General features: G+C 45.8%; 1 protein-coding gene across 4 annotated transcripts in view; it reads right to left on the bottom strand.

Annotated features, from left to right (window-relative positions):
- The window catches only part of LOC139262847 (uncharacterized), a 73733-nt gene that overhangs the window by 30832 nt on the left and 17249 nt on the right, over window positions 1–25652 (bottom strand). For 2 of the 4 annotated variants that reach the window (XM_070878036.1, XM_070878037.1), the window contains exons 3-9: window positions 23482–23823; window positions 15968–16237; window positions 10802–11155; window positions 10454–10723; window positions 5067–5411; window positions 2363–2635; window positions 33–371 (exon numbers count right to left, since the gene is read on the bottom strand). In XM_070878036.1, the coding sequence (XP_070734137.1) occupies window positions 33–371; window positions 2363–2635; window positions 5067–5411; window positions 10454–10723; window positions 10802–11155; window positions 15968–16237; window positions 23482–23823 (2193 nt within the window). The remainder of the gene's footprint in view (window positions 1–32; window positions 372–2362; window positions 2636–5066; window positions 5412–10453; window positions 10724–10801; window positions 11156–15967; window positions 16238–23481; window positions 23824–25652) is intronic. The other 2 variants (XM_070878038.1, XM_070878039.1) reach the window with 2 other exon arrangements.

Below are 25652 nucleotides of genomic sequence, written 5' to 3'. Positions count from 1 at the left end.
ATTGAAAACAACGGTAACATTCTGTCTCCTACCTTTAACTGTGATTAGTTTAATCATCACAAATTTATTTGATCCCCAAGAACAGGTGTAAACTCCTGCATCATCAAACAGTACAGGGACAATCCTCACACTGAAATTCCTGCCGTTAAGATTTCCCACTGTGGGCACCAATCGACTCCCAAAGTAGCTCTTGTTTACATCGATAGGGTGAGATCTGATAGCAGAAGCTACTTCTTTCTCTTGATTCTGAAATTGACTTGACCTCCAAGTCCATTTAGTTTCAGTGAGCTCAGAAAGAGCTTCACAAATCAGGTCGAGTTCGCTGTGATCTGTGCCTGACCGATAAAGTGTGTATATCTTATTGTGTAAATCTGCGATAGAGAGACAGGAAACAAGGTGTTAGATTTTTATAGCTGCTGAGATACAGATGTTCTGAATTCCCACATGGATAAACATCGCCCTCCTGGCACAAGCTAGCTGGGAGTGCAGCACTGGGACAGGGGAATCGGCTGGGACTGGATACACTGGCTGCCGGCCCAGGCTGTATATTGTTTAAACGCCGGGTTGTGGTACAAAGTCCATCTGCCCCAAACATGGCCCCCATCAAAGTGATGTTGTTTCCCCATGGGATGTAGATAATAACCAATTTTTCAGCAATCGATTATCAATAAATGCCTCAGACCCATTGTGTTGGGCACCTCTGGTTCCCTCGGGTTGTTAACAGACGGAGACATAGGTCAACAGGCAGGTCAATCAAAGGGTGCAACGTCAGTCAGGTTTGAAACAGAAAGCTGCAAAGGCAAGCTTGGCCAGGCTCAAAGGGTTAGTACGCAGGAGGGTAGTTAGGTGTTAATTTGATTTTGTTAAGTAGTTGACCCACTGGTGTGGGAAAGTACAACGTGTTCATTATTTTAACCTTATACACAAAGACAAGTGAGACTGATTGATCTCAGTGAATCCGATCACAACTGTGAACTGTAGTTCACTTGCTGTGAAATAAGCAGTTTAACAATTCATTACTGGCATTGTCTCACCAAGGGGTTTTATGTTCCATCTTCAAAGAGACTGTAGAATTAAACTTGCGATGGACACAAATATCCAGTTCAGATCACAAGGGGGTCTTAGTCTTATACCCTTAGGTTATGCTGTCATATACAACAACATAACTTGTATTTATATAGCACCTTTAACGTGGTAAAATGACCCAAGGCACTTCACAGGTGTGTTGCAAGATAAAAATTTGACACTGAGCTACATAAGAAGAAATTACAGCAGATGACCAAAAGCTTGGTTAAAGTGGTAAGTTTTAAGGAGCGCCTTAAAGGAGGAAAGATAGACAGAGAGGGGGAGAGGATTAGGGAGGGAGTTCCAGAGCATAGGGCCTAGGCAGCTGAATGTATGGACACTGAAGGTTAAATGATTATAATCAGGGATGCTCAACAGGGCAGAATTTGAGGAATGCCGATATCTCGGGATGTTGTGGGTCTGGAGGAGATTATAGAGCTAGTGAGGGGTGAGGACATTGGAGGAATTTGAAAACTATGGTGAAATTTGGAAATTGAGGCATTGTTTAACTGGAGCCAATGTAGGTCAGTGAGCACAGGGGTAATGGGTGACCGGGACTTAATGCGAGTTAGGGCACGACCAGCCGAGTTTTGGATGACCTCAAGTTTACGGAGGGTAGAATGTGGGAGGCCAGCTAGGTGTGCATTGGAGCAGCCAAGTCTAGAGATAACAAAGGCATGGATGAGGGTCTCCACAGCAGATGGTCTGAGGCAGAGGCGGAGAGAGACAATGTTAGGAGGTGGAAATAGACGGTTTTAGTTAAGCTGTGGATATGTGGTCAGAAGCTCATTTCAGGGACAAATCTGATACCAAGATTGTGAACAGTCTGGTTCAGCCTCAGACAGATAGTCAGATATTAGGGAGGATGCAATAGTCAGATATTGGGTAGTGTGAGATCATCCTTAAATGTAAGACACTCAGAGCAGTTTTGTGAGTGAATAGCACCTCTGTACCCTAGAGAATGTCTCAGGAAAGATTCTAGTCATAATACCCATGTTGGGTGTATAGAATTTGTTTGTATTTCTCTATTCCAATATAATCTAGAAATTGCTTTTCTTGATTGATGGATTTTGTTTTTTTTGATTCATACATGTGAATCGAAATGAATCCATTGAGTTCACCTGGTTGGTTACATCAGCTCTTAATGTCACTATTTTATATTTACACCCAGGGCAAAAACAAGGACCACATTCTGCAGTAAAAGCCCACAGTGGTGCCTGTGCTCGCTGTACTTTGTGTGTAACAGTTTTATATCAGTAACTATTTAATACCTACTGCAAGGTAGCTTTGGACTTACTCTGATCCACATCAACATTTGTGTTTCCAGTGAGAACAATGGAGTCATTTTCCTGCACTTCCCATGTATACAAATTCTGATTTTCTGCTCCAACGTGTCTGACGATCAGATACACTGTGTTATTCAGATGGATCTCATCAGTGTTGTTCCTCCTGTCCTGCTGAGATGAGTCTCGTGGTTTCCAGTGAAGACTGACTGTATCTGAGAGTCTGGAGATGGTACAACTGAGGGTGATGTCACTGCCCATTACAGGCTTCTGTGAATCTGTCTCAACTGTAGAAAAAAAAAGACTTGCATTTATATACACCTTTCATGACCACCGGACATCTCAAAGAGCTTTACAGCCAATGAAGTACTTTTGAAGTGTAGTCAGTGTTGTAATGAAACTGAAAACAGATAAATGACATGTAACATAGATTTCTATATGCTTTCTGTACTATTGCATTCAAAATGATCTTTTTGGAATTTTCTATGCCAAAGATGCTCAGTCGTTCAATTTATTTAAGGCAGAGATCGCTACATTTTTGATTTTGAAGGTAACTAAACTGTATAGGGATAGTGCAGGAAGATGGAGTTGAGGTTGAAAATTGTCAATTTTATTGTTGAGTGGTGGGACAGGTTCGAAGGCCCAATGGCCTACTCCTGTGAACCGACAAATGCTAACCAGCCGTGCTTAGTGCTGACTATCTACATTTCCCAGATAATGTTCACTTGTTCCCTTTGATCCCTTCATCTTCCTCACCAACATTCCGTTCCTTGACAGCATCACCAAAGACTTTGGCCGTGATTTTGCTGACCTTGACGGGTCCGTGGCAGGCGACATAGGTGACGTGTCTCGACCCCGCTGCTGGCTTCATCGCACTCTGTAAAAATAATTTCCCTTGATGGGGCTTGCTAAGCCCATCCAGCGCATTTCATGGGCCAAATAGAGGAAGCGTGATGTCATTTGATGATGCGTCATCAGCCGGTTTCCTTAAAGGGGCCATGTACATATTTATTTGGACAGTTGTGCTGTGAGTGTTTTACAGCATTGAGGTGCTGCAAACACTGACAATGATTGCACAAAAGCATAGGGCTGCACCCAGGCTCTCCCATGACTCCCTACATTTGCTTATGCAGGGAGTCATAGTGCACAGGGAGGTCCTTTTCCCTTCCCATGGGTGGAAGACCCCTCCACAGAAGATCAACGCAGCCTGGTTGCACATTGCAGAGGAGGTCACAAGCAGGGATATGGTCAGGAAGACTTGGGTGCAATGCCGCAGATGTTTCAATGATCTTAGTAGATCATAAAACGTTAGTACAAAGCCACACTCAGCCACATCCTGGTGTGCCTCTGATTACATCCCCATCACTCTGCCTTCCCTTAGTGAATTGCAGGGACTGGTGAGACATAACAGTACCCCATGCAATACTGATGAATGTGAAAGGAATGTCTTGGGCATTGTAGGGATGCTTTATGTTGGTGGTATGGGGTGATGCCAACCTGGCACAGTGTCAAGTGAAGTAAATCTGGCCATGGTGAGGCCATCCCTGGTGTCCCAGGAAGCAATGTGCTTGGGTTCTGATGTCCTGTGTCCTGTGCAGCATCAGTTGATTGCTGTTGGTTGGTGTTGTCTTGGTGCTGCTGATGACACTGGTGCTGCTGGTATTGAGGATTCTGAGGACAAAGTTGAGAGAGTATAAAGCACACCCATGCTGATGCAATAGATGGCAGGTGAAGTTGAGATGACAGAAGCAATCTGTTGATGGTGAGAGAGGTTGTTCCAATGAGGTGACACTGGATACAGAGTTTGCTACAAACATTTGCAACCTGCATAAAGCTCAACCTGTCTTCGAAATGCAATAAGCAACAGCTTCTGAGATTTCAAACTGAACAGCTGTGAGGTGGGAGCTTTTGTTACACATTTAAAGCTGTCAGGTAATCAGCTGTTTCAATGGCCATTCATCTCCTGCCTCAACTTAACAGACGTGATCCCCGAGCAGCGAGGACCCCATGGGCAAGCACTTAAAATCAAAAGATGAGCTCAAATGTATTCTCAATGATCTCTAAACAAGATCATAATTGCCTGAATTCTATTCCCCGCTGCTGTGTGTCGGGTCTGCTCAGCGCTGACAGACGCGACATTGGGAAAGGCGCGTGGCGGTGGTTTCACTTTGCCACCTGACCCGCCATCGATCGCGCTCGCTGACCCCACTGAAAATTCCAGCCATTGGGTCAGATACCACGTGTGTATTCAGGACACTCAGCTCTACCACTCCACCACCTCTCTCAAAACCTCCACCGCCTCTGTGCTGTCAGATCGATCATCTAACATCTAGTCTTGGATGAGCAATAATTTCATCCAGTTAACGATTTGGAAGATCGAAGCCATCGTCTTCGGCCCTCGCCATGAATTCCATACCATCAGCGCCAGCTCCATCCTCCAGCATGGCCGTTGTCTCAGGAATTATAGGAGGATGGATGACAAATTTACGAACAAGTGTTAATGCTAACAATCAAAATGACTCGCCCTTAGTGCATCCACTATTTCTAATGCACAGAGGATTTTTACCCACATGGCTGAGTTTAAAGAGAGATTCAGTCTCACTTGGGTGATAGAACTGGAGGATCATGACATCATCTCAACATTTGGTTCAGAATATTTCTGGAATTACTCACAAACAATCATGTTATTCAACCCTTTCCAGTCCTGGTCCTACTTACCTTTGATCCCAAATACTTCATACTGTTTCAGGATTTGCTTACTGGGCTGTGTCTGAGTCCAGGTGAACAATCCCGCAAGTTCAAAGGTGGGGTTTCTGATTCTCAGATTAAGGGTACCCCAGTCCTCACAGATCCTCTGAGAAATGCCTGGTATATTATTGTACTCAGCGCTCCATTTTACGGCCCACCGCTGACCTTCTCTGTGAAAAGTTCCCAATTGCTTTGTAATTTGTTGCCCTGAGTGTGGTCTCCATTGCCAGACAATGGAGCCATTTCCAGGATTGTCTGGCCCTTTCAATACAAAGTTACCTTCCTGATGGAAAAAATAAATATAATTCCGGCTTCCTGCAAGAAAAAGAATAATCACTTTAAAATCAGATAGAAACTTCCCAATCCGATCTGATTTTTTTCAGTAAGTTGTTAGTTATGACTCAGAAGTGACACGGCACATACACACCAGAGTAATATACTGTATAGCTGAAAGACCAAAACTCACTTTTCTATCGATACAATTATTATTCTGAGCCACCAACGATTTAACAAAAAAACGTACATTTATATAGCACTTTTGATGAATAAAACATTCCAAGACACTTTGTAAAGAGTGGAAAAATGCATAAAAGAATTTAAAGGGAACAACAATTTGAATTTATCCCGAGGTGCTTCACAGGAGCATTATCAAAGAGAATTTGACACCAAGCCGGAAAGTAGATATTAGGACAGGTGAGCAAAAGGTTGGTCAAAGAGGTAGGCTTTAAGGAATGTCTCAAAGGAGCAGAAATAGGTAGAGAGGTGGAGAGGTTTAGAGAGGGAATTCCAGAGTTTAAGGCCGAGGCAGCTGAAGGCATGGCCGCCAGTGTTAGAGCGATGAAAATCAGGTGTGCACAAGAGGCCAGAATTGGAGGAGAGCACAGATGTCAGAGGGTCACAACAAGCAATGATGTGTGAGCAAGCCGACTGAATAATCAAAAAATGGCTTTGGAGAAGGCTTTTAAAGCAGCACGGAGAAATGAAAAGGAGGAGAGATTCTGTGGTATTTTCAGACAGTGTCCGAAGGCTTTCCCACCACTGGTAGTGATGGGTTTAATGGATGTAGTGGAGAGGGAGAGCTGGGTGTTCTCAACATAGGCAGTGACCCTATGCATGATGTCACCGAGGAGCAGTGTGTAGATAAGGAAGAGGAAGGAAAAATATATTTGGAAGCAACCAGCAAACTTTTAAAACATAGTCTATTTTTTTGCTTTTCCATAGGGCGCAAAATTCACCACAGCTCCATTTTTTGTGGGCTAAATGTATTTTTTGGAGCTAACTAATTTCAGGCGATTTTGCTAGTTTCGCCAATGGAATAACGTCTTAACAGATAATGGCCGTTTTTTTTAAGTACCATTTTTCTGACATCACTCGGGGTCAAACCCAACCATTATGTCATTTTTGCCCATTTTTTGCAAGTTTTGCTAATAAGGCTTTTTGTAAGGACAGCGCTAAGGACCACTTTTTAAAACCTTGCCTTACCAAGTCGGAGTCCGATCGAAATCGATGTTAACGGGGGGACCTCGGCCATTACCACGGGGCTTAGGATTGATTTGTTGTGTTGATCTGTATTTATTATGTTCCTATTGAATGTAGTGATGCAATATTATCTTTGATTTACTTAATTATAAAAGAAAGTTATTTTATTTTTAGGACTTAATATTTACTGTTATAAAACACTGACACTTCAAAATCATTCTGTATGTAGCTGATGATGTCAGTTGTGCAATGTAATTGTGTTGATACAATATAATTCTTCCTATACCAATTCACATCTTAACAGGGACTGAAGGCAACCGATTCCTCTGACGGCGCGGCCAGGGATAGGTGCGGGTGCGGTGGGCCATTTGGCCAGAGATAGGGGCGACTGCGGTCGGCCACTTGGCCAGGGATAGGGGGCGGGAGAGGTGGGCCATTTGACAGGGATGGGGGCGGGAGAGGTGGGCCATTTGCGAGCCATCGGCAGAGTCTGGGAGCTCGGACGGGCATGAAAACACTCCCAGGGCAGGTATAGCATGGGTTAGATACAGAGTAGAGCTCCCTCTACACAATTATATAAAAGCAGCCCTCAGCCCACATTTCCTTCTTCCCAGAGGGAGACAGCTCATTCCCTCCCATTGTGCCTCGCATTACCCTGGAAAACGAAATACTTGGGCATGCGCAGAAGAGGTGTCATTTTTATGGCAAAAAAAAATTAGCTCAATCCTAAAAAAATAGAGCTATCTCTGTGCTGCTCTAAAATGAAAAATAATTTTGGCAAAACTTCGGCCCTATTTTTTGGCGTTATTTCAGAATAAAAAGACGGCCATTAATCGGAAATAATTCCCAAAAACAGCAATGTGGAATTTTGGGCCCCTAGTTTGTTTATGTAACTAGGGCAAAGGAAAGATCCAGAACTTTAAGTGGACTTTCTTGCCCTTCATTTAGTGAGGATCACATTCTGGACCATTTCCTGACATCGCCCTGTGCCCAAATATCCCGAACACTCCAGGGTCAGGCTGGCCTACTGCAAACTCTCCCCCTCCACCACATACCATCTCTCCAGACCTCTGTTCCCACAGCCTCCATTGTGATCATTGATAACTAATGCTTGGGGACAGAAATTGGTCTTTTGGTGATAGCGATATTTCTTCGGCATTTTTCACCAAAAATACCGCTAATCACACTGCCATTTTTTAAAGGCCTAAAATTGGCAAAATAATTCGCCCAGCGGTAAAAATCAGAAACCGTGATCCTCGCCAAATTTAGTCTGAGGCCGATTACTGCTAAAAAAACAGGCCCTGGGAGGGAGGACAACACAAAAAAAATCGCAAAAAACTATAAAATAAAAAATCACAAAACATTCGCAAGACCCTTAACTAAGTAATTGCTGCAAAAAAATTTTTAAATATAAACGTTAACTTATCTTTTTTGCAGGTCTTCATAATTACCACTGTTTCTGGGGCTGTAATACAGGCTTTTCTCGGGTGTTTATTTCACCCAGAATACGGGTACAGCAACCGCCAATTTAAAGCGACAGCATTTTTTTCCATTGCACAACGCTGGTCCCCTTTTCAGCGATATTCCAAAATCGGCATGCAAGATTTTGGCCAATTTACCTGATCTCCTTTTTCCGTCAAAACAGCAAAATATTGCCAAAAAAATGAGCGCAAGGCTGGCCTATTTCCAGGCCAAAGAGTTCATGGATGTTTTGGTCCAAAATCAAGGCAGCCTCTGGCTCTTCTGCTCTCTCCTACCCCCATCTTACACACTGTTTAGTGATCTTAGGAGGAGATGAGGAAGACACTTGCTGATCGCTCAAGGGTTGCTAAGGTAAGGGAGCTCACAATTTGCCTCCTTTTACAATCTTATCTTCCAACACAGACTATCAGCACTTCATTGCAAGCTCGATGGCACACCAAAGTGGGAAAATGCACAGCTCTCTGGCAACTGTTCACCCACTTTCCCAATACACAGAAACACTGTACAATCTAGCACACTGCCAACACAACATATCTGCATACTGCATGTTTACAGACTCACAAACGGTGGAAGTTAGGCTTGGCTCTAGGTGGCATTGCCGCTGCTTTTCCCAATTCCAGAAAATGTCTCTTCTATATCTGTTTACAGAAGCCTGCACAAGTGAACAGATTTGTTTTTCTTTTCAAATCCACTTCAAAGTTAATCCCCATGAATGCCCTTGATCATTTTTCCCCTTCCCACACTGTGCCTGTGGAGTTCCCAAATGAGCTAATTTACATATATTATAATGAGGGCCAGTGGATTTGCAGCCTCGAGTTTCCTGCTTTTGCACTCACAATGCACTTGGCCTAAGTAAGATTGAATTTTTGAATTTTGTTTATTTAATTTTGATTTAAATTTGACAGCACCTCCCAAACCTGCGACCTCTACCATCTAGAATACAAGGTCAGCAGGCGCTTGGAAATGCCACCACCTCCAAGTTCCCCTCCAAGTCACACACCATTCTGACTTGGAAATCTATCGCCGTTCCTTCATTGTCACTGGGTCAATATCCTGGAACTCCCGCCCTGACAGCACTGTGGGAATACCATCACCACACGGACTGCAGCGATTCAAGAAGGCGGCTCACCATCACCTTCACAAGGGCAATTAGTATTGAACAATAAATGCTGGCCTTGCCAGTGATGGCCACATCCTGTGAATGATTGTAAAAAAAGTGAAGTGACACAGATGTTTCCAGGATCAGTGGAGAGAGACAGAGAAGAAGAGTTTCTCTGAGCCTGAACAATGGAGACTTTCAATTGCAATGTTTGCTGCTGGGAATTATTTTTTGCTGTGATTTTCTGGGTATTCTGTCTTGGCATTCTGATTGATTTTGGGTCGAAAATTAAACAAAACGGCTTCTGTAGCACTTTGTTGTCACAAAAAAAATGGTTTCAGTGTCTCAGTAAATTTGCCAAGAGCGTAGTTGAGACACATAGACCTGGAAAGTTCCAAGCTCGATCCCAGGCTGTGCTGAGTTATCTCAGGGTAGATTTCATGAGGCTCTGCATCACTGTAGAGCCTCACACACAGGATATAAAGGAGGGGTTACTCCTGGCAACAAGTGTAAGGTTGCTAATCTTCAAAAAACACAGACCATTAACTAAAAATTGATTGATACAAGCTTTGGACTTAAACTAGACAATTAAGGACATCCTATAGTCAGAAACCAAAACTGACTTCATGCATAACAACAATGGAGTTGTTACGTGAGGCCCTGAACTTGATTGACCAGGGTGGGGAAAACAAACCCACTGAAGACACCAAGTTTGTAAAAGGACTGGACAACAAGGGATCACATGGAATGCAAATAAGGAAATATCTTTTGCATTGTCGACTCCATGTGCAAATTAGTAACCTTTCAAACCCACCACCACAGCCAGTTAAACAGATCATCACCTTGGTAATCGGATTTTGGAAGCAAAAATCTAATTCTTACTATGGACATAAATATTCGGAAACAGAGACACACAAGCAGAAGCAGGAGGAAGAACACAGGAAGAAACAGCAAGCAGGCATGGAAGGAAAGGAACAGAAGCTGTAGCGAACGGCCAGAAGATGAACCAACAGGTCATGGAATCAATGACCATGAATCTCTGGTGATGGTATGTCTAAAGTCACACTTCTCTCAGCGGTCTAGTCCTGTAGTTTTAGTCAGTTTTTGTTGCGTATAAAATGGACACTGGGTTAAGCCTAAAATTTTGTGCCACATGTTGTCCTTTCCCACTATAAGTTCTGAGGTCTAAGAACCAGAGTAGAGTGAACAAAATAAACACCCTACACAAGATTACAAGATTATTAGTCCGAAATAACGCCAAAAAAATAATAGAAAGAACAAACCCTGAGTCACTTACCACTGGGCTCCAGATAGTACGGGACTAAAACCTGGGGCCGGTTTTGATAAAACAAAGCACATATCCAGTTCCCTCTGCCCCTGTCAGCTTTCTGAATAATCAGTCTCAATGATTTCTCTTCCCCATTCCATCCATTCAATGTTTTCTCTCCAACAGTTTTGCCATCACTATTGATCCAAACAAGTCTCACTGATTCAGGGACATCAGAGACAGAGCAGGTCAGGGTAACGGTGTCTCCCACAGTCACTGCATCAGATGGTTCAGCTGTGACTGTGGAAACAGGAAAATCATTTAGATTTTAAACAATGACTTTATCATTGAAAACAACAGCAACATTCTATCTTGTACCTTTAACTGTGATTAGTTTAATCGTCAAAAGTTTATGTGATCCCAGAGAACATGTGTAAACTCCTGCATCGTCAAACAGTACAGGGACAATCCTCACACTGAAGTTCTTGCCATTATAATTTTCTGCTGTGGTCACCAGTCGATTCCCAAAGTAGGTCCTGTTTACATCGATAGGCTTAGATGTCGAAGCAGAAGCTATTTCTTCCTCCTGACTTTGAAGATGATGTGACCTCCAGGTCCATGCAGCAGTGTTGTAAGTGTGAACATAATTATCATAATAATCATAGCAAATTAGGTGGAGTTCACTGTGATCTGTGCCTGACCGATAAAGTGTGTAACTTTTCTTATATAAATCTGCAATAGAGACAGAGAACAGCATGTTAGAATTTTACGATTGCTGAGGTGCAGAGAAAAGCCAGAATAATTACCGGCCACAATTAGAGAAAAATACTTGTATTTTCATCATCATGACTTCATTTGATCAAGTTTCTCAGGGCAGTGTCTTAGGCCCAACCATCTTCAGCTTTTTTATCAATGACTATCCCTCCATCATGAGGTCATTAGTGGGAATGTTCTCTGGTGATTGCACAGTGTTCAGTTCCACTCGCAACTCCTCAGATAATGAATCAATCTGTACCACATGCAGCAAGACCGGGACAACATTCAAGCTTGGGCTGATAAGTTGTAAGTAACATTTGCACCACATTGTTGCCAATCAATGACTACCTCCGACAAGAGAGAGTCTAACCTCCTCCCCTTAACATTCAATGACATTAGCATAATTGATTCTCCCACCATCAATACCCTGGGGGTCAGCATTGACCAGAAACTGGAACAACCACATAAATACTATGGTTACAAGAGCAGATCACAGGCTAGGTATTCTGCAGCGAGTGAGCACTGAGTAGATATTCTGTGCTGGACTTTAATGCTGTGCCCTTGCAGTGAGTAAAGTGAACCATATTTAGAAAATAATTGTCTCTGTGTTTTAGTAAATGGTGAGCTGTGTGAGAATGTTTCTGTCTACCTTCAACCCTTTAGCTATTTATTGTCCGACCCATCAACACCTGGTTGTTGACATTTGTCCACTGTGTTGCAATGTTATATTTACAGCAATGTTCCAAAGAGAAAATAAGGTCCCAGTCTGTAGTAAAAGAATATGCTGTCTCTGTGCTCCCTGTAACAGTGTGTAACAGTGTTATTTCAGTAACTATTTAATATCTACTGTAAGATAGTTCGGGACTTACACTGATCCACATCAATAGCTTTGATGCTATTTTAATAAGTCCTTTTTCTATACTTCTCACAAATGCAAAATTCTTATCTTCTATTCCAAAGTGCCAGTCTCAGCTTTTCCCTTCTTCCTCCACCAAAGCCCCACTCCCAGCCTCTGTCATTTCCCTCTGCTCACCATCTCTCCTCTACATTCCCATCGTTTCCATCCTTCCCTCTCCCGTTCATGGCCACTAATTCCCTGCCCTTCCATCTCCCCTTAGTCCTGCTCCCGGCTCAATGCTTATTTGAAGCTGAGATTCTCATGTATCCTACATGATTACTGTATGCACTATTAGAAGTTGTGTCACCAGAGGGCACAGCAGTGGGAGACTTACAGGTTACCTGTTCAGGTGTGCTTGGCCTGGTATAAAATGCAGGCTACCATGTGTGATCCTCACTCTGGAGTTATCAATAAAGGACTAAGGTCACTACAGTTCAAGTACAACACATTGCCTCATGGAGTCATTGTCAGAGCATCGTAGGGCATAACAATTGGCGATGAGATTACGGACTTTCACGCAAAAATGGCTACCCTTGATACGTTGCAGCAGTTCGCTGCTGGTGATGATTGGGACGCCATTGGGACTCAACCATTTCTTCACAGCAAACAACCTGGCAGGAGACAATTCGGCCACACTGGCTGGCAAGCGCAGAGCTATTCTACAAACTAGTTGTGGGGCCACTGTCTAAGGCCTGGTCAGGGATTTGCTGGCACCAGCGAAGACAATTACCAAGATATACGAGGAGCTCGTAACATTGATCCATGAACAACTCAAGCCCAAGGAGAGCATCCTCACAGCCAGACACTGGTTCTATACCCAACGACGACCCGAAGGCCAGGAAATCGCAAAATATGCTGCAGACCTCAGGAGGCTGGCGGCACCGTGTGATTTCGGCGACTACCTCACCGAAGCGCTGCGAGATATCTTTTTCATTGGAATCAGCCATGAGGGCCTTCTTCATAAGCTACTATCGGCAGATACCACAGTCACACTGCAGAAGGCCATCTCTGTGAGCCAGGTATTCATGACCTCGACCTGCGGCTCTAGGCAGATGGCTCATCCTCAGGACTCAAGTTTGGCAAGTACTGTGCACAGAGTGGCGCTTTTAGAGGCTGGACTGTAGAACGCGAACCTTCTCAGGGAAGAGAACAGCACCCCAAGTCCCTTAACTCAGAGTCCGCCAAGGTGGGCTAACTGAGTAGCTCCATGCTGGCGTTGCGGAGGGAATCACAGGGCTCACCAGTGCCGCTTTAAAGACGATGCATGTGAAGGCTGCAGCACAAAGGGCCACCTCCAGCGAATGTCTAAGAGAAATATGACTCATTGTGTTGATGAAGAGTCTGCAGATGGCCATGAATCCAGTGCGGATTATGAAACGATAGGCAGAGAGGCAGCTCAGCCCCACGATGAAGTATATAGCATGTTTACCTGCACCACCGAATGTTCCCCGTTGAGGATGAAAGTCGAGATAGATGATGTTCCAGTCTTCATGGAAGTGGACACGGGGGAGAGCCAGTCAGTAATGAATCAAGAAGCCTTTGAGAGGCTATGGGACAATCAAGCTGAATGACCCAAGTTGGTCCCGGTTCAGGCAAATCTGCGCACCTACACCGATGAACTGATATCCCAGTTGTTGTTCGTGCGGATATAAAGGTACTCCATGATAGCCCGATGCACAGGTTACCTCTGTAGTTTGTTGCAGGTGAGGGACCAATGCTACTCGGAAGAAGGTGGATGGTGAAGATCCATTGGAACTAGGAAGACTTCACCCCTCCAGCGATCGACCTCCTCCGCGCTCGGAGGCAAAGCAAGCTCTCACTTGAGGGTGGACCCGGCACTAGAGAGCAGACCAGCACAGCACCTGAGGCACAGACTGCTCACACAACTGCGTGGAGATGATCCAGCTGGGATGACCCGAGCGTACCTTCCAGACTCCAGTGGCAGAATTCCGGAGGAAGAAAATCGGATCCAAAGGCGACTTCCCAGCTTCGGTGGCAGAACCCGGGGAGAAGGGGATCACCGCAGTCAACATCGTGGATGGAGGAAAGATGGCACCCAAACCATGAGGTGAGGCGCTGAAGGAAAAGATGGTCGCGGCCAGACCACAAGGTGCAGCACTGATGGAGCAACACATGGCACCAAACGGAGAAGAGGATTGGGGTAAAGGAAGCAAGGCTCTCTTAAAGGAGGCCTGCAACCCACCACACTTAAAGGGACAGTTCCACATTTTCAAACAATGTAAGAGCAAATGAGTTAGATGTAAATTGTGCACTTGATGATCAAAATTGTGTACATGCAATAAGCAAAGAAGAATCTCAATGTAATAGCAACTGTGAGTTCGATGTAAAATGTGCAGTTGATGATCAGAGTTGTGTACAGGCAATAAGCAAAAAAAAGGCTCGCGATCACGATCGGAGCTACAGGGTAGTTACAATGAGAAATGAAACGATGTGCGATGTAGGATTTCAACTGCACTCAGTCAATGCAGTGGGCAGATACCCATCGGGAGCACACAGGTCCAGCAAGCTACCCAACGTAGTAGCCTGCGTCCCTGGGAACAGCGTTATGCACCATGGAGTGTGGCCACAAGCAGCAAACACATACAAACTGCAGAGCAAGCGATCTCAGGAGGGCAACGGCACCGGTATCGATACCCTGCCCCTGATCGACTCCACCTCTCAGGCACCCTATGGCACCAACCGCCACGAGCCTGAAAGAGCAAACTGTGCTAAGGCACAGCCCCCAGACCCCATCGCCACCAAAGCCATACCTGGGAACGAAGGGTCACCCGCAACAGTTCTCCCAAAGCCATACCTGGGACCAGCCAGGATCCCTAACCAAACAAGGCCCAGGCAAGCGAGTCAGCAGTTTCCTGTGCACTGCTAGACGAGGGCGCAAAGAAAGGACAGGGAGGTCACAGGCATCTGTGAACCTGCCCGATGCTAGGAGCAATGGCAACAGTCCCGCGAGCAGGCAACTTGAGCCAACCGGGTTCCCACTGTCAGCACAGGGCACCTCGCTGCCAACAGCCTGCCTGGACACCATCCAACAGCTCTGGAACTAGCTTGTCCTTACGCACCGGTTACCCATCCCTTATACGAATCAAGAAAGTATCTCACCAGTTGAATGTACTTGCCTCACAACTGAACCACAAATGTAATGCTGAGAATGCAATTTTTTTTTCTGGTCTTGAATGTATATGTATATAATGAGCCTCCAACAATCTATATGTGTGAGGGGTGGGGGAGGGGGACAGAATGGAGTGTCATGGACACACAAACAGAAACCACCAGCACTTTACTGTCAACGAAACACCAAACACTCACCCAAGATAGAAACGGTCCACCAATGGTCAACCAGATATAGCTAAAGCCCAGAGCACACTCAATGCAGAGGCAATTTGCACTAAAGGCTTGGGGGAGAGTGATGCCATGTATCCTACATGGTTACTGTGTGCATTATTACAAGGTGTGCCACCAGAGGGCACAGCAGTGGGAGACTTGCAGGTTAACTTTACAGGTGTGCCAGGCCTAGTATAAAAGGCAGGCCACCAGGTGTGATCCTCACTCTGGAGTTATCAATAAAGGACTAAGGTCACTCAAGTTCAAGTACAAAACATTGCCTCGTGGAGTCATTAGCAGAGCATCCTAGGACATAACAGAGAATTATGCAGGAGCTGGAATCACTTCCAATAGCAGCAGAACTGGGTTAGAAGTGGTATTGAGGGGAGAGAGGCCAGTTTTTTGTTCAATGCTGATATGTGCACCAGGCCCCCACATGCTGACTGTAAGCAGGAAGTGCTGATGATTGACATGTATGACTCCACTTTATATGTAACAGTTTTGTATTAGTAACTCTTTAACATCTACTGTGACGTAACTGTACTTACATTGGGACACATAAAAATCTGCTTTTCCTCTGCGCATAATAGATCCATTTTCCTGCACTTCACATGCGTACAACTCCTGATCCTCTACTGCAACATGTCTGACTATCAGATAGACTGTGTTATTTAGTCGGATCTGATCAATATTCCTCCTGTTCTGCTGAGATGAGTCTCTCTGTTTCCATTGAAGACTGACTGTATCTGAGAGTTTGGAGATGGTACAGCTGAGTGTAACATCACTGCCCACCACAGCACTCTGTGGACTTGTTTTAACTGTGAAAAACAGATCAATAAGTTTTAGTGAAAGCACAAAATCCACATCAAAACTCATTACAGTCCCTGAAGTTATTTAAATGAGTTGGCTCTCAATATGTTCCTGATCAGGGCTCCAATCATTGAGTGCCTTGAGCAATGGAACTTCAGGAGTTCCTTGTCCTAAAAATGCCCACCCTGACTTTCAGTCCCACTTACAACATGACAAGTAAGAATCAAATCGTCAACAGGAACTTTATTTCAAATGTCAGGCTAAAAAACTGGTGGTTTAGTGAGTTGCAGTGGCTGGTGAGACATAACGGCACCCCCCATAATGGTGATGACTTTGAATGGAATGGCTTGGGCATTGCAGGAATGCTTTATGGTGTTGGGTTGGGGTGGCGCCATCTTGTGGCAGCCAGGGTGCACAGCATCAAGAGAAGTAAATCTGGCCATGGTGAGGTCATCCCTGACCTCCCGGGCAGCAATGTGGTCAGGTGCTGATGCCCTGCGTCCTGTGTAGCATCATGTGATTGCGGAGAAGATTGATGTTGTTGTTGGTGATGTTGGTGTGCCTGGTGATGCCGGTGTGCCTCGTGATGCTGGTGTGCCTGGTGATGCTGGTGTGCCTGGTGATGCCGGTGTGCCTCGTGATGCTGGTGTGCCTGGTGATGCTGGTGTGTCTGATGATGCTGGTGAGCCTGGTAATGCTGGTATGTCTGGTGATGCTGGTGTGTCTGGTGCTGCTGGTGTGTCTGGTGCTGCTGGTGTGTCTGGTGATGCTGGTGTGCCTAGTGATGCTGGTGTGTCTGGTGATGCTGGTGTGTCTGGTGATGCTGGTGTGCCTGGTGATGCTGGTGTGTCTGGTGATGTTGGTGTGTCTGGTGATGCTGGTGTGTCTGGTGATGCTGGTGTGCCTGGTGATGCTGGTGTGTCTGATGATGCTGGTGAGCCTGGTAATGCTGCTGTGCCTGGTGATGCTGGTGTGTCTGGTGATGCTGGTGTGTCTGGTGATGTTGGTGTGTCTGCTGATGCTGGTGTGTCTGGTGATGCTGGTGTGCCTGGTAATGCTGGTGTGTCTGGTGATGCTGGTGTGCCTGGTGATGCTGGTGTGTCTGATGATGCTGGTGTGTCTGGTGATGCTGGTATGTCTGGTGATGTTGGTGTGCCTGGTGATGCTGGTGTGTCTGGTGATGTTGGTGTGTCTGGTGATACTGGTGTGCCTGGTGATGTTGGTGTGTCTGGTGATGCTGGTGTGTCTGGTGATGTTGGTGTGTCTGGTGATGTTGGTGTGTCTGGTGATGCTGGTGTGTCTGGTGATGCTGGTGTGCCTGGTGATGTTGGTGTGTCTGGTGATGCTGGTGTGTCTGGTGATTCTGGTGTGTCTGGTGATGCTGGTGTGTCTGGTGATGCGGGTGTGCCTGGTGATGTTGGTGTGCCTGGTGATGCTGGTGTGTCTGGTGATGCTGGTGTGTCTGGTGATGCTGGTGTGCCTGGTGATGCGGGTGTGTCTGGTGATGCGGGTGTGTCTGGTGATGTTGGTGTGCCTGGTGATGCTGGTGTGCCTGGTGATGCCGGTGTGTCTGGTGATGCTGGTGTGTCTGGTGATGCGGGTGTGTCTGGTGATGCTGGTGTGTCTGGTGATGCTGGTGTGTCTGGTGATGTTGGTGTGTCTGGTGATGCTGGTGTGTCTGGTGATGCTGGTGTGTCTGGTGATGCTGGTGTGTCTGGTGATGCTGGAGTGCCTTGTGATGCTGGTGTGTCTGGTGATGCTGGTGTGCCTGGTGATGCTGGTGTGCCTGGTGATGCTGGTGTGCCTGGTGATGCTGGTGTGCCTGGTGATGCTGGTGTGTCTGGTGATGTTGGTGTGTCTGGTGATGCTGGTGTGCCTGGTGATGCTGCTGTGCCTGGTGATGCTGGTGAGCCTGGTAATGCTGGTGTGTCTGGTGATGCTGGTGTGTCTGGTGATGCTGCTGTGCCTGGTGATGCTGGTGTGTCTGGTGATGCTGCTGTGCCTGGTGACGTTGGTGTGTCTGGTGATGTTGGTGTGTCTGGTGATGCTGGTGTGTCTGGTGATGCTGGTGTGCCTGGTGATGCTGGTGTGCCTGGTGATGCTGCTTTGTGTCTGGTGATGCTGGTGTGTCTGGTGATGCTGGTGTGCCTGGTGATGCTGGTGTGTCTGGTGAATCTGGTGTGTCTGGTGATACTGGTGTGCCTGGTGATGCTGGTGTGCCTGGTGATGCTGGTGAGCCTGGTAATGCTGCTGTGCCTGGTGATGCTGGTGTGTCTGGTGATACTGGTGTGTCTGGTGATACTGGTGTGTCTGGTGATGCTGGTGTGCCTGGTGATGCTGGTGTGACTGGTGATGCTGGTGTGTCTGGTGATGCTGGTGTGCCTGGTGATGCTGGTGTGTCTGGTGATGCTGGTGTGTCTGGTGATGCTGGTGTGTCTGGTGATACTGGTGTGTCTGGTGATGCTGGTGTGTCTGGTGATGCTGGTGTGCCTTGTGATGCTGGTGTGCCTGGTGATGCTGGTGTGTATGGTGATGCTGGTATGTCTGGTTCTGTTGGTGTGTCTGGTGATGTTGGTGTGCCTGGTGATGCTGGTGTGCCTGGTGATGCTGGTGTGTCTGGTGATGCTGGTGTGTCTGGTGATGCTGGTGTGCCTGGTGATGCTGGTGTGTCTGGTGATGCTGGTGTGTCTGGTGATGCTGGTGTGCCTGGTGATGCTGGTGTGTCTGGTGATGCTGGTGTGTCTGGTGATGCTGGTGTGTCTGGTGATGCTGGTGTGTCTGGTGATGCTGTCGTGTCTGGTGATGCTGGTGTGTCTGGTGATGCTGGTGTGTCTGGTGATGCTGGTGTGTCTGGTGATGCTGGTATGTCTGGTGATGCTGGGGTTGGGGCTGATCGTGGTGGGATTCTGAGGACCAAGATGAGAGAGTTTCAAGGGCTCCCATGCTGATGGAATAGACGGCAGGTGAAGTATAGATGACAGAAGCGATCTGTCAATGGTGGCAAAGGTAATGAGGCCAGACTGAATGGAGACTTGTGTAAAGATATGAAGCATCCTGAATCTGTCGTGGAAATGCAGTTTAGAGAAGCTCGTGGTTAAGGGAACATTTCTCAATCAGCTGGGAGCTGTGACTTGACATTTGAAGCTGTCAACTCATCATCTGATTCAATGGCCACTGACCTTCTGCCTCAGCTTCACAGACGAGGTCTGGGCACAGCGGGAAACTGGTGGGCAACCTGTCAAATCCAAAATGCTGGGAAAAAACCATTGATAAATAGCTGTGAACAAGTCACTCATGATTTTAATTGCCTCGCTCACCGCTGTGTGTCGAGTCTGCTCAGCACTGACAGACCTGACATTTGGTAAAGGTGTGTGGTGGCGGGCTCACAGCGGGGTCCCGAACCGCTGAGGGAGAAAACCACATTCCTACCGACCCGCCACCGATCGTGCCTGCTGATCCCCGCAATATCCAGCCCTTTACTTCCAATCCTAGGCCAAATAAATGGTGACATACATTTGCTGCTGGCACCCAATACACTGATGCCCGACCCATGTGGCTTTCCCCGTGTATCACGCACTATGTGCCATGAGTGCCACTAAAAATATAGATGAGTTGACTTTTTTTTATGGTCAGCTCATTCTGGTGCAGTTTGGGCCAACACCTCAGGAACATTGGTCCAGGGACAGTCCAGTCACGATCATATTTTTGCCACTGCAATATTTCAGGATTGGATTATATTTTGTTGCAAGTTCATTTGACAGTGACTTTAACGTCATTTTGATGTCAAACACATCAACCAACCAGAAAGTGCAGCAACATCCTTCCTTGGCACAAACTAAAGATTTTGATTTATTTATGCTAAAGGTTTTAAATATTTTGAGTTGACATATTGGCTGGAATTTTAATTTGGAAGTAGGTAGAGAGCATGGGGGATGAATTTAGCGGCAGTGCCCGATTAACATTTTGAATCTCTGTTCCCTGCCCACAGCCAGCCGGAAGGAGGGTCTATCGAGTGTGTAGGCCTGCGGCACCAGGCCACAGAGAGGAGGGAGGGAGGGATCGGTGGGGGCGTCAGAAGGCTGGAGGAGGAGGACAGAAGACTGGAAGGGGCATTGGAAGCCTGGGGCAGTCGGAATGCCAGAGAGGGTATCAGAGTTCGGAGGAGGGTCTGAAGATTGGAAGTGGGATGGGGGGCAAGTCGGAAGCCAGAGTGTGGATTAGAGACCGGAGGGGTGACGGAAGGCCGAAGGGGTGGTCGGAAGGTGGAAGGGGGGCGCGGAGGCCTCCTGGATCCAGCATTTCGCGTCACCCTTTAGCTGGCGGATTCCCTGAGGCCTGGGAAATCCCCCCGCTCACAATGGTGGATCACTGTGAGGCACCCAACCTCATTATCATATTTAAAGTGACAACCCACCACCTGCAAGTGTGTTTTTTTTAATATATTCATTCAAGGGATGTGGACATCTCCCCCATGCTCGACATTTATTGCCCATTCCTAATTGCCCTCAAGAAGGTGGTGGTGAGCTGACATTCTTGAATACAACTGAGAGACTTGCTGGGCCATTTCAGAGGGCAGTTAAGGGTCAACTACATTGCTGTACGTCGGGAGTCACATATAGGTCAGACTGGGTAAGGACGGCAGATTTCCTTCCCTAAAGGAAATTAGTGAACCAGATGGGTTTTTACAACAATCTAGAAGTTTCATGATCACCATTACTGATACGAGCTTTTTATTCCAGATTTATTTAATTATTTTTTACTTAAATTCCCCAGCTGCCGTGGTGGGATTTAAACATTTGTCTCTGGGTCATTCGTCCAGGCCTGTGGATTAATCGTCCAGTAATATAACCATTATATCACTGTATCCAGTTGGCTGCCTGTCCCCCATCCCACCTCCGTTAAAGCCGGAAGGGGGCAGGTTACGGTAGAGGACACAAACAATATTCCAACAGTGGATAGTCAAGGGGCTATAGCGGGGGAGGAACTTAACTCAATCACAATCACTAAGGAGGTTGTACTCAGTAAGATAATGGGACTAAAGGCGGCTAAATTCCCTGGACCTGATGGCTTGCATCCTAGGGTCTTAAGAGAAGTAGCGGCAGGGATAATTTGGTTGTAATTTACCAAAATTCCCTGGAGTCTGGGGAGGTCCCAGCAGATTGGAAAACTGCAAATGTAACGCCCCTATTTAAAAAAGGAGGCAGACAAAATGCAGGAACTGTAGACCAGTTAGCCGAACATCTGTGTTTAGGAAAATGTTGGAGTCCATTATTAAAGAAGAAGTAGCAGGACATTTGGAAAATCAAAATTTGGTCAGGCAGAGTCAGCATAGATTTATGAAGGGGAAGTCATGTTTGACAAATTTGTTAGAATTCTTTGAGGATGCAATGAACAGTTGGATAAGGTGGAACCAGTGGATGCGGAGTATTTGGACTTCCAGAAGGCATTTGACAAGGTGCCACATAAAAGGTTACTGCAAAAGATAAAAGTTCACGGTGTTGGGGGTAATATATTAGCATGGATAGAGGATTGGCTAACTAACAGAAAACAGAGTCGGGCTAAATGGTTCATTCTCGGGTTGGCAATCAGTAACTAGTGGGGTACCGCAGGGATCATTGCTGGGACCCCAACTATTTACAATCTATATTAACGACTTATAAGAAGCGACCAAGTGTAACGTAGCCAAGTTTGCTGACGATACAAAAATGGGAGGAAAAGCAATGTGTGAGGAGGACAGAAAAAATCTGCAAACGGACATAGACAGGTTAAGTGAGTGGGCAAAAATTTGGCAGTTGGAATATAATGTTGGAAAGTGTGAGATCCTGCACTTTGGCAGAAAAATTCAAAGAGTAAGTTATTATTTAAATGGAGAAAAATTGCATTATGCTGCAATACAATGGGATCTGGGGATAGTTAAGTATGATACACAAAAGGTTAATATGCAGGTACAGCACGTGATCAGGGAGGCCAATGGAATCTTGGCCTTTATTGCAAAGGGGATGGAGTATAAAAGCAGGGAAGACTTGTTACAGTTATACAGGGTATTGGTGAGGCCATAGCTGGAACACTGCGAACAATTTTGGTTTCCATATTTACGAAAAGATATACTTGCTTTGGAGGCAGTTCAGAGAAGGTTCACTCGGTTGATTCCGGAGATGAGGGGGTTGACTTATGAGGAAAGGTTGAGGAGGTTGGACCTCTACTCATTGGCATTCAGAAGAATGAGAGGTGATCTTATCGAAACATATAAGATTATGAGGGAGCTTGACAGAGTGGATGCAGAGAGGATGTTTCCACTGATAGGGGAGACAAGGACTAGGGGGCATAATCTTAGAATAAGGGGCCGTCCATTTAAAACTGAGATGAGGAGGAATTTCTTTCTTCAGAGGTTTGTAAATCTGTGGAATTTGCTGCCTCAGAGAGCTGTGGTAGCAGGGACTTTGAATAAATTTAAGACAGAGAGAGACAGCTTCTTAACCGATAAGCGATTAAGGGATTATGGGGAGCGGGAAGACAAGTGGACCTGAGTCCATGATCAGAGCAGATGTCATCGTGTTAAATGGTGGAGGGGCCGTATGGCCTACTCCTGCTCCTATTTCTTATGTTCTTATGTTCTTATCTTAGAGCGGGGTTGAGGTCGGAATTCAGATTTTTAACTCTCTAACGTCCCACCCGACACCCACCCACCTGTTTCATTGGATTAAAATTCCCCAGCATATCTATATTTCTCTGCCATGTTTCTCCCTGTTTTCCAGGAGGTGTTAATTCCTTGGTTTATTTACACTAAAGATTACTAAAGAGCACATGTTCCACAGACACGACATCCTCTGGAATCTGAACCAAGTGACACATCTAACAGGTTCACTGGACAGCAATCAGGAGCAGTGATACTGGCCAATCGTATACCTGTCCCACAGTGCTGAGGCCTGTTACTACAAGTGACCTATTGGTGTGGTAACAGAATTCACTACATCTTACAGAGAGTGCACCAGTGTACAGAACATAATACTCTCTGTGGGGTAGATTCCTCGGGTTGCTATTTTCAGTAGAATTATCAACACATTTTTACTCATGTTGACCATTTCAGAGGAAACAATGAACAAAATCTTTCCCCTGGTTGTTTTAATGAGAGCTGCTCTCTGTACTGGTTGATATAAATCTCACGTGGTACTGGCAATATCTCATCGTTACATATGAAATTATTTACGGAGAATCATTTTATTGAACCTATTCTAAATTTTGTCCCACTCACCTTTGATCCCAAATATTTCATACAGTTTCAGGATTTTATTACTCGGCTGTGCTCGAGTCAAGATGAACGATCCCGCAAGTTTAAATGCTGGATTTCTAATTCTCAGATTAATGGTACCATGATACCGTTCTATCATCCGGAACAAGTCACTTTTTCTATAGTGATCGCTCCATTGTGCGGTCCACCAATCCAACCCCCTCTTGTGAAAAGTGCCCAGCCGCTGCATTGGTTGTCCTGAGTGTGGTTTCCACTCCCAGATAACAGGGCCATTCCCAGGATTGTCTGGTCCTTTTAATGGAATGTCAGCTCCCTCATCCAAAAAATAAATATGATTTGTGTTTCCTGTTAGAAAGAGGAACAATGTAAGCAATTTGATATCAAATTACAAATCCTTCATCCAATATTTGTAATTATTTATATGGTTCATGATTTGCAGTCATATTTTTATATTCAACTGATCATATTGCCTTCGCTGCAGCCACTATTACAGAGGAAAACAGAACAATTCCATTATACATTCAGTGTATCTATAACTAGATTTATCAGAACACACATCATTACTACAAAAAATAATCAAAATAAAATGAGAGGACTTGGTTAATTCCATGTTGCAGGAAATAAAGCTCCAAATCTCCTTACGACTCCTGCGGCGAAAACCTCCATTTTTCTGCTTATCGCCCAAAAATGGGTGTTTTTTTCTGGCATGGGCAGTAAAAAAAGGTTTTCAGATCGCCAGCTTCTCGCCCATTCTCAAAACACCTAGTTTCCATTTTTGAAATTGGGCGTTACCGCGAGCGATATGAAATGGGCGGTAGCGTTAAATCTCGCTGACCTTCTGCCGTAAAGTGTCACCAGCTTTAGCAATGGCATGGCAACGCTCGATTCCCGTGATTCAGGAGGTCAAGGGTCATTATGACATGCGTAGAAGAGGAGACAGAGAGAGAGGGAGCTCAGAGGGACTGAAGGCCTGTCTGGGTGTGGTATGGGTGTGGTATGGGTGCTTTGGGAGGAAGGAGGGAGACTTTAGAGCTTCGGAGAAAGTAGGCAAACAAAAATTAGCTGTTACCAGCCACTTTTGCCTGAATTTGGCCGATAATGGAGAGAGAGGAGGAGGCATCACAGCATGCTGTGGAGACAGATGCAGGAGAGAGCAGTGAGGTGGGAGAGGAGCACATTGGAAGGTGCAAAAGAGCCAGGAGGTTCTTGGACGAGGCAAATGCCTCCCTCCTGCAGGAGTTCGAGTCACGCTGGGGTGATTTGACATAATGAGGATGTGGGAAGCCCACCCCAAGTGCATACCAGAGGATATGGACTGAGATAGCAGAGGTTCGTTAGGGCAAACAATGCCGCAAACGATGGAACAACCTTGTGGGATTCCCAAGAGTAAGTATTACATTGATTTACATGTACTTATGTATTTATATAATTTGATTTGTAACAGTCATGAGTGACTATCAGCAGATGTGAGGTCTTGCACTTTTACCGGGAATGTTTTACTCAAAGCCTACAGTCACGGTGTACGTCTTTAGGTAAAGAATGATAATTTTCATAATAATCATAATAATCATGATTACATCTGTCGGTTACATGTTGTATCAGTCTCTGTGACAGTACCTATCAATAATATCACGCAATGATCTCATGCCATGTCGTTCTGCCACCTTTTACAGAAGAAGCTATCGACGATGAGGTCCGTGCAGAGGCGAACGGGTGGGGACCACCAGGCCCCAGCGACATCACTGAGATGGAGAAGCGGGTGCTCACACGGATGCATCTGCAGACCCTGAAGTGATACCACGTGAGTAAGGCTTACATCATTGCGTGATGTGAAGTCAATAGATGCCACACCCACTCATATCCGAACAATCATATCTGATAGATGAGTTCTAAAATTGTCATAGAAAAAATGCTGGCCTAATGAAAATCATTGCAATGCTAATGTGTTGATGGTCATGAAATGTGATGTCTGCGATGATTGTGAGAGCGGTGGTGCTTTTGTCATGCATATGCTGTGTGTAGTGCTGGACTCACCTTGTGACCCTAGCACCCCCTTCTCCTCTAATAACCTCATTTGTGTTTTGCAGCTCAGCCAGCAGCACGTCCAAAGACAAGACCACAGAGGCCAGAAGGTGGGGGCGCGGGGCCCGACTCTCCGGAGGATCCAACATCAG

Source organism: Pristiophorus japonicus, chromosome 4, assembly GCF_044704955.1.
Source record: "Pristiophorus japonicus isolate sPriJap1 chromosome 4, sPriJap1.hap1, whole genome shotgun sequence".
Lineage (NCBI taxonomy): Eukaryota > Metazoa > Chordata > Chondrichthyes > Pristiophoridae > Pristiophorus > Pristiophorus japonicus.
This window is presented reverse-complemented; position numbering and strand designations above follow the sequence as displayed.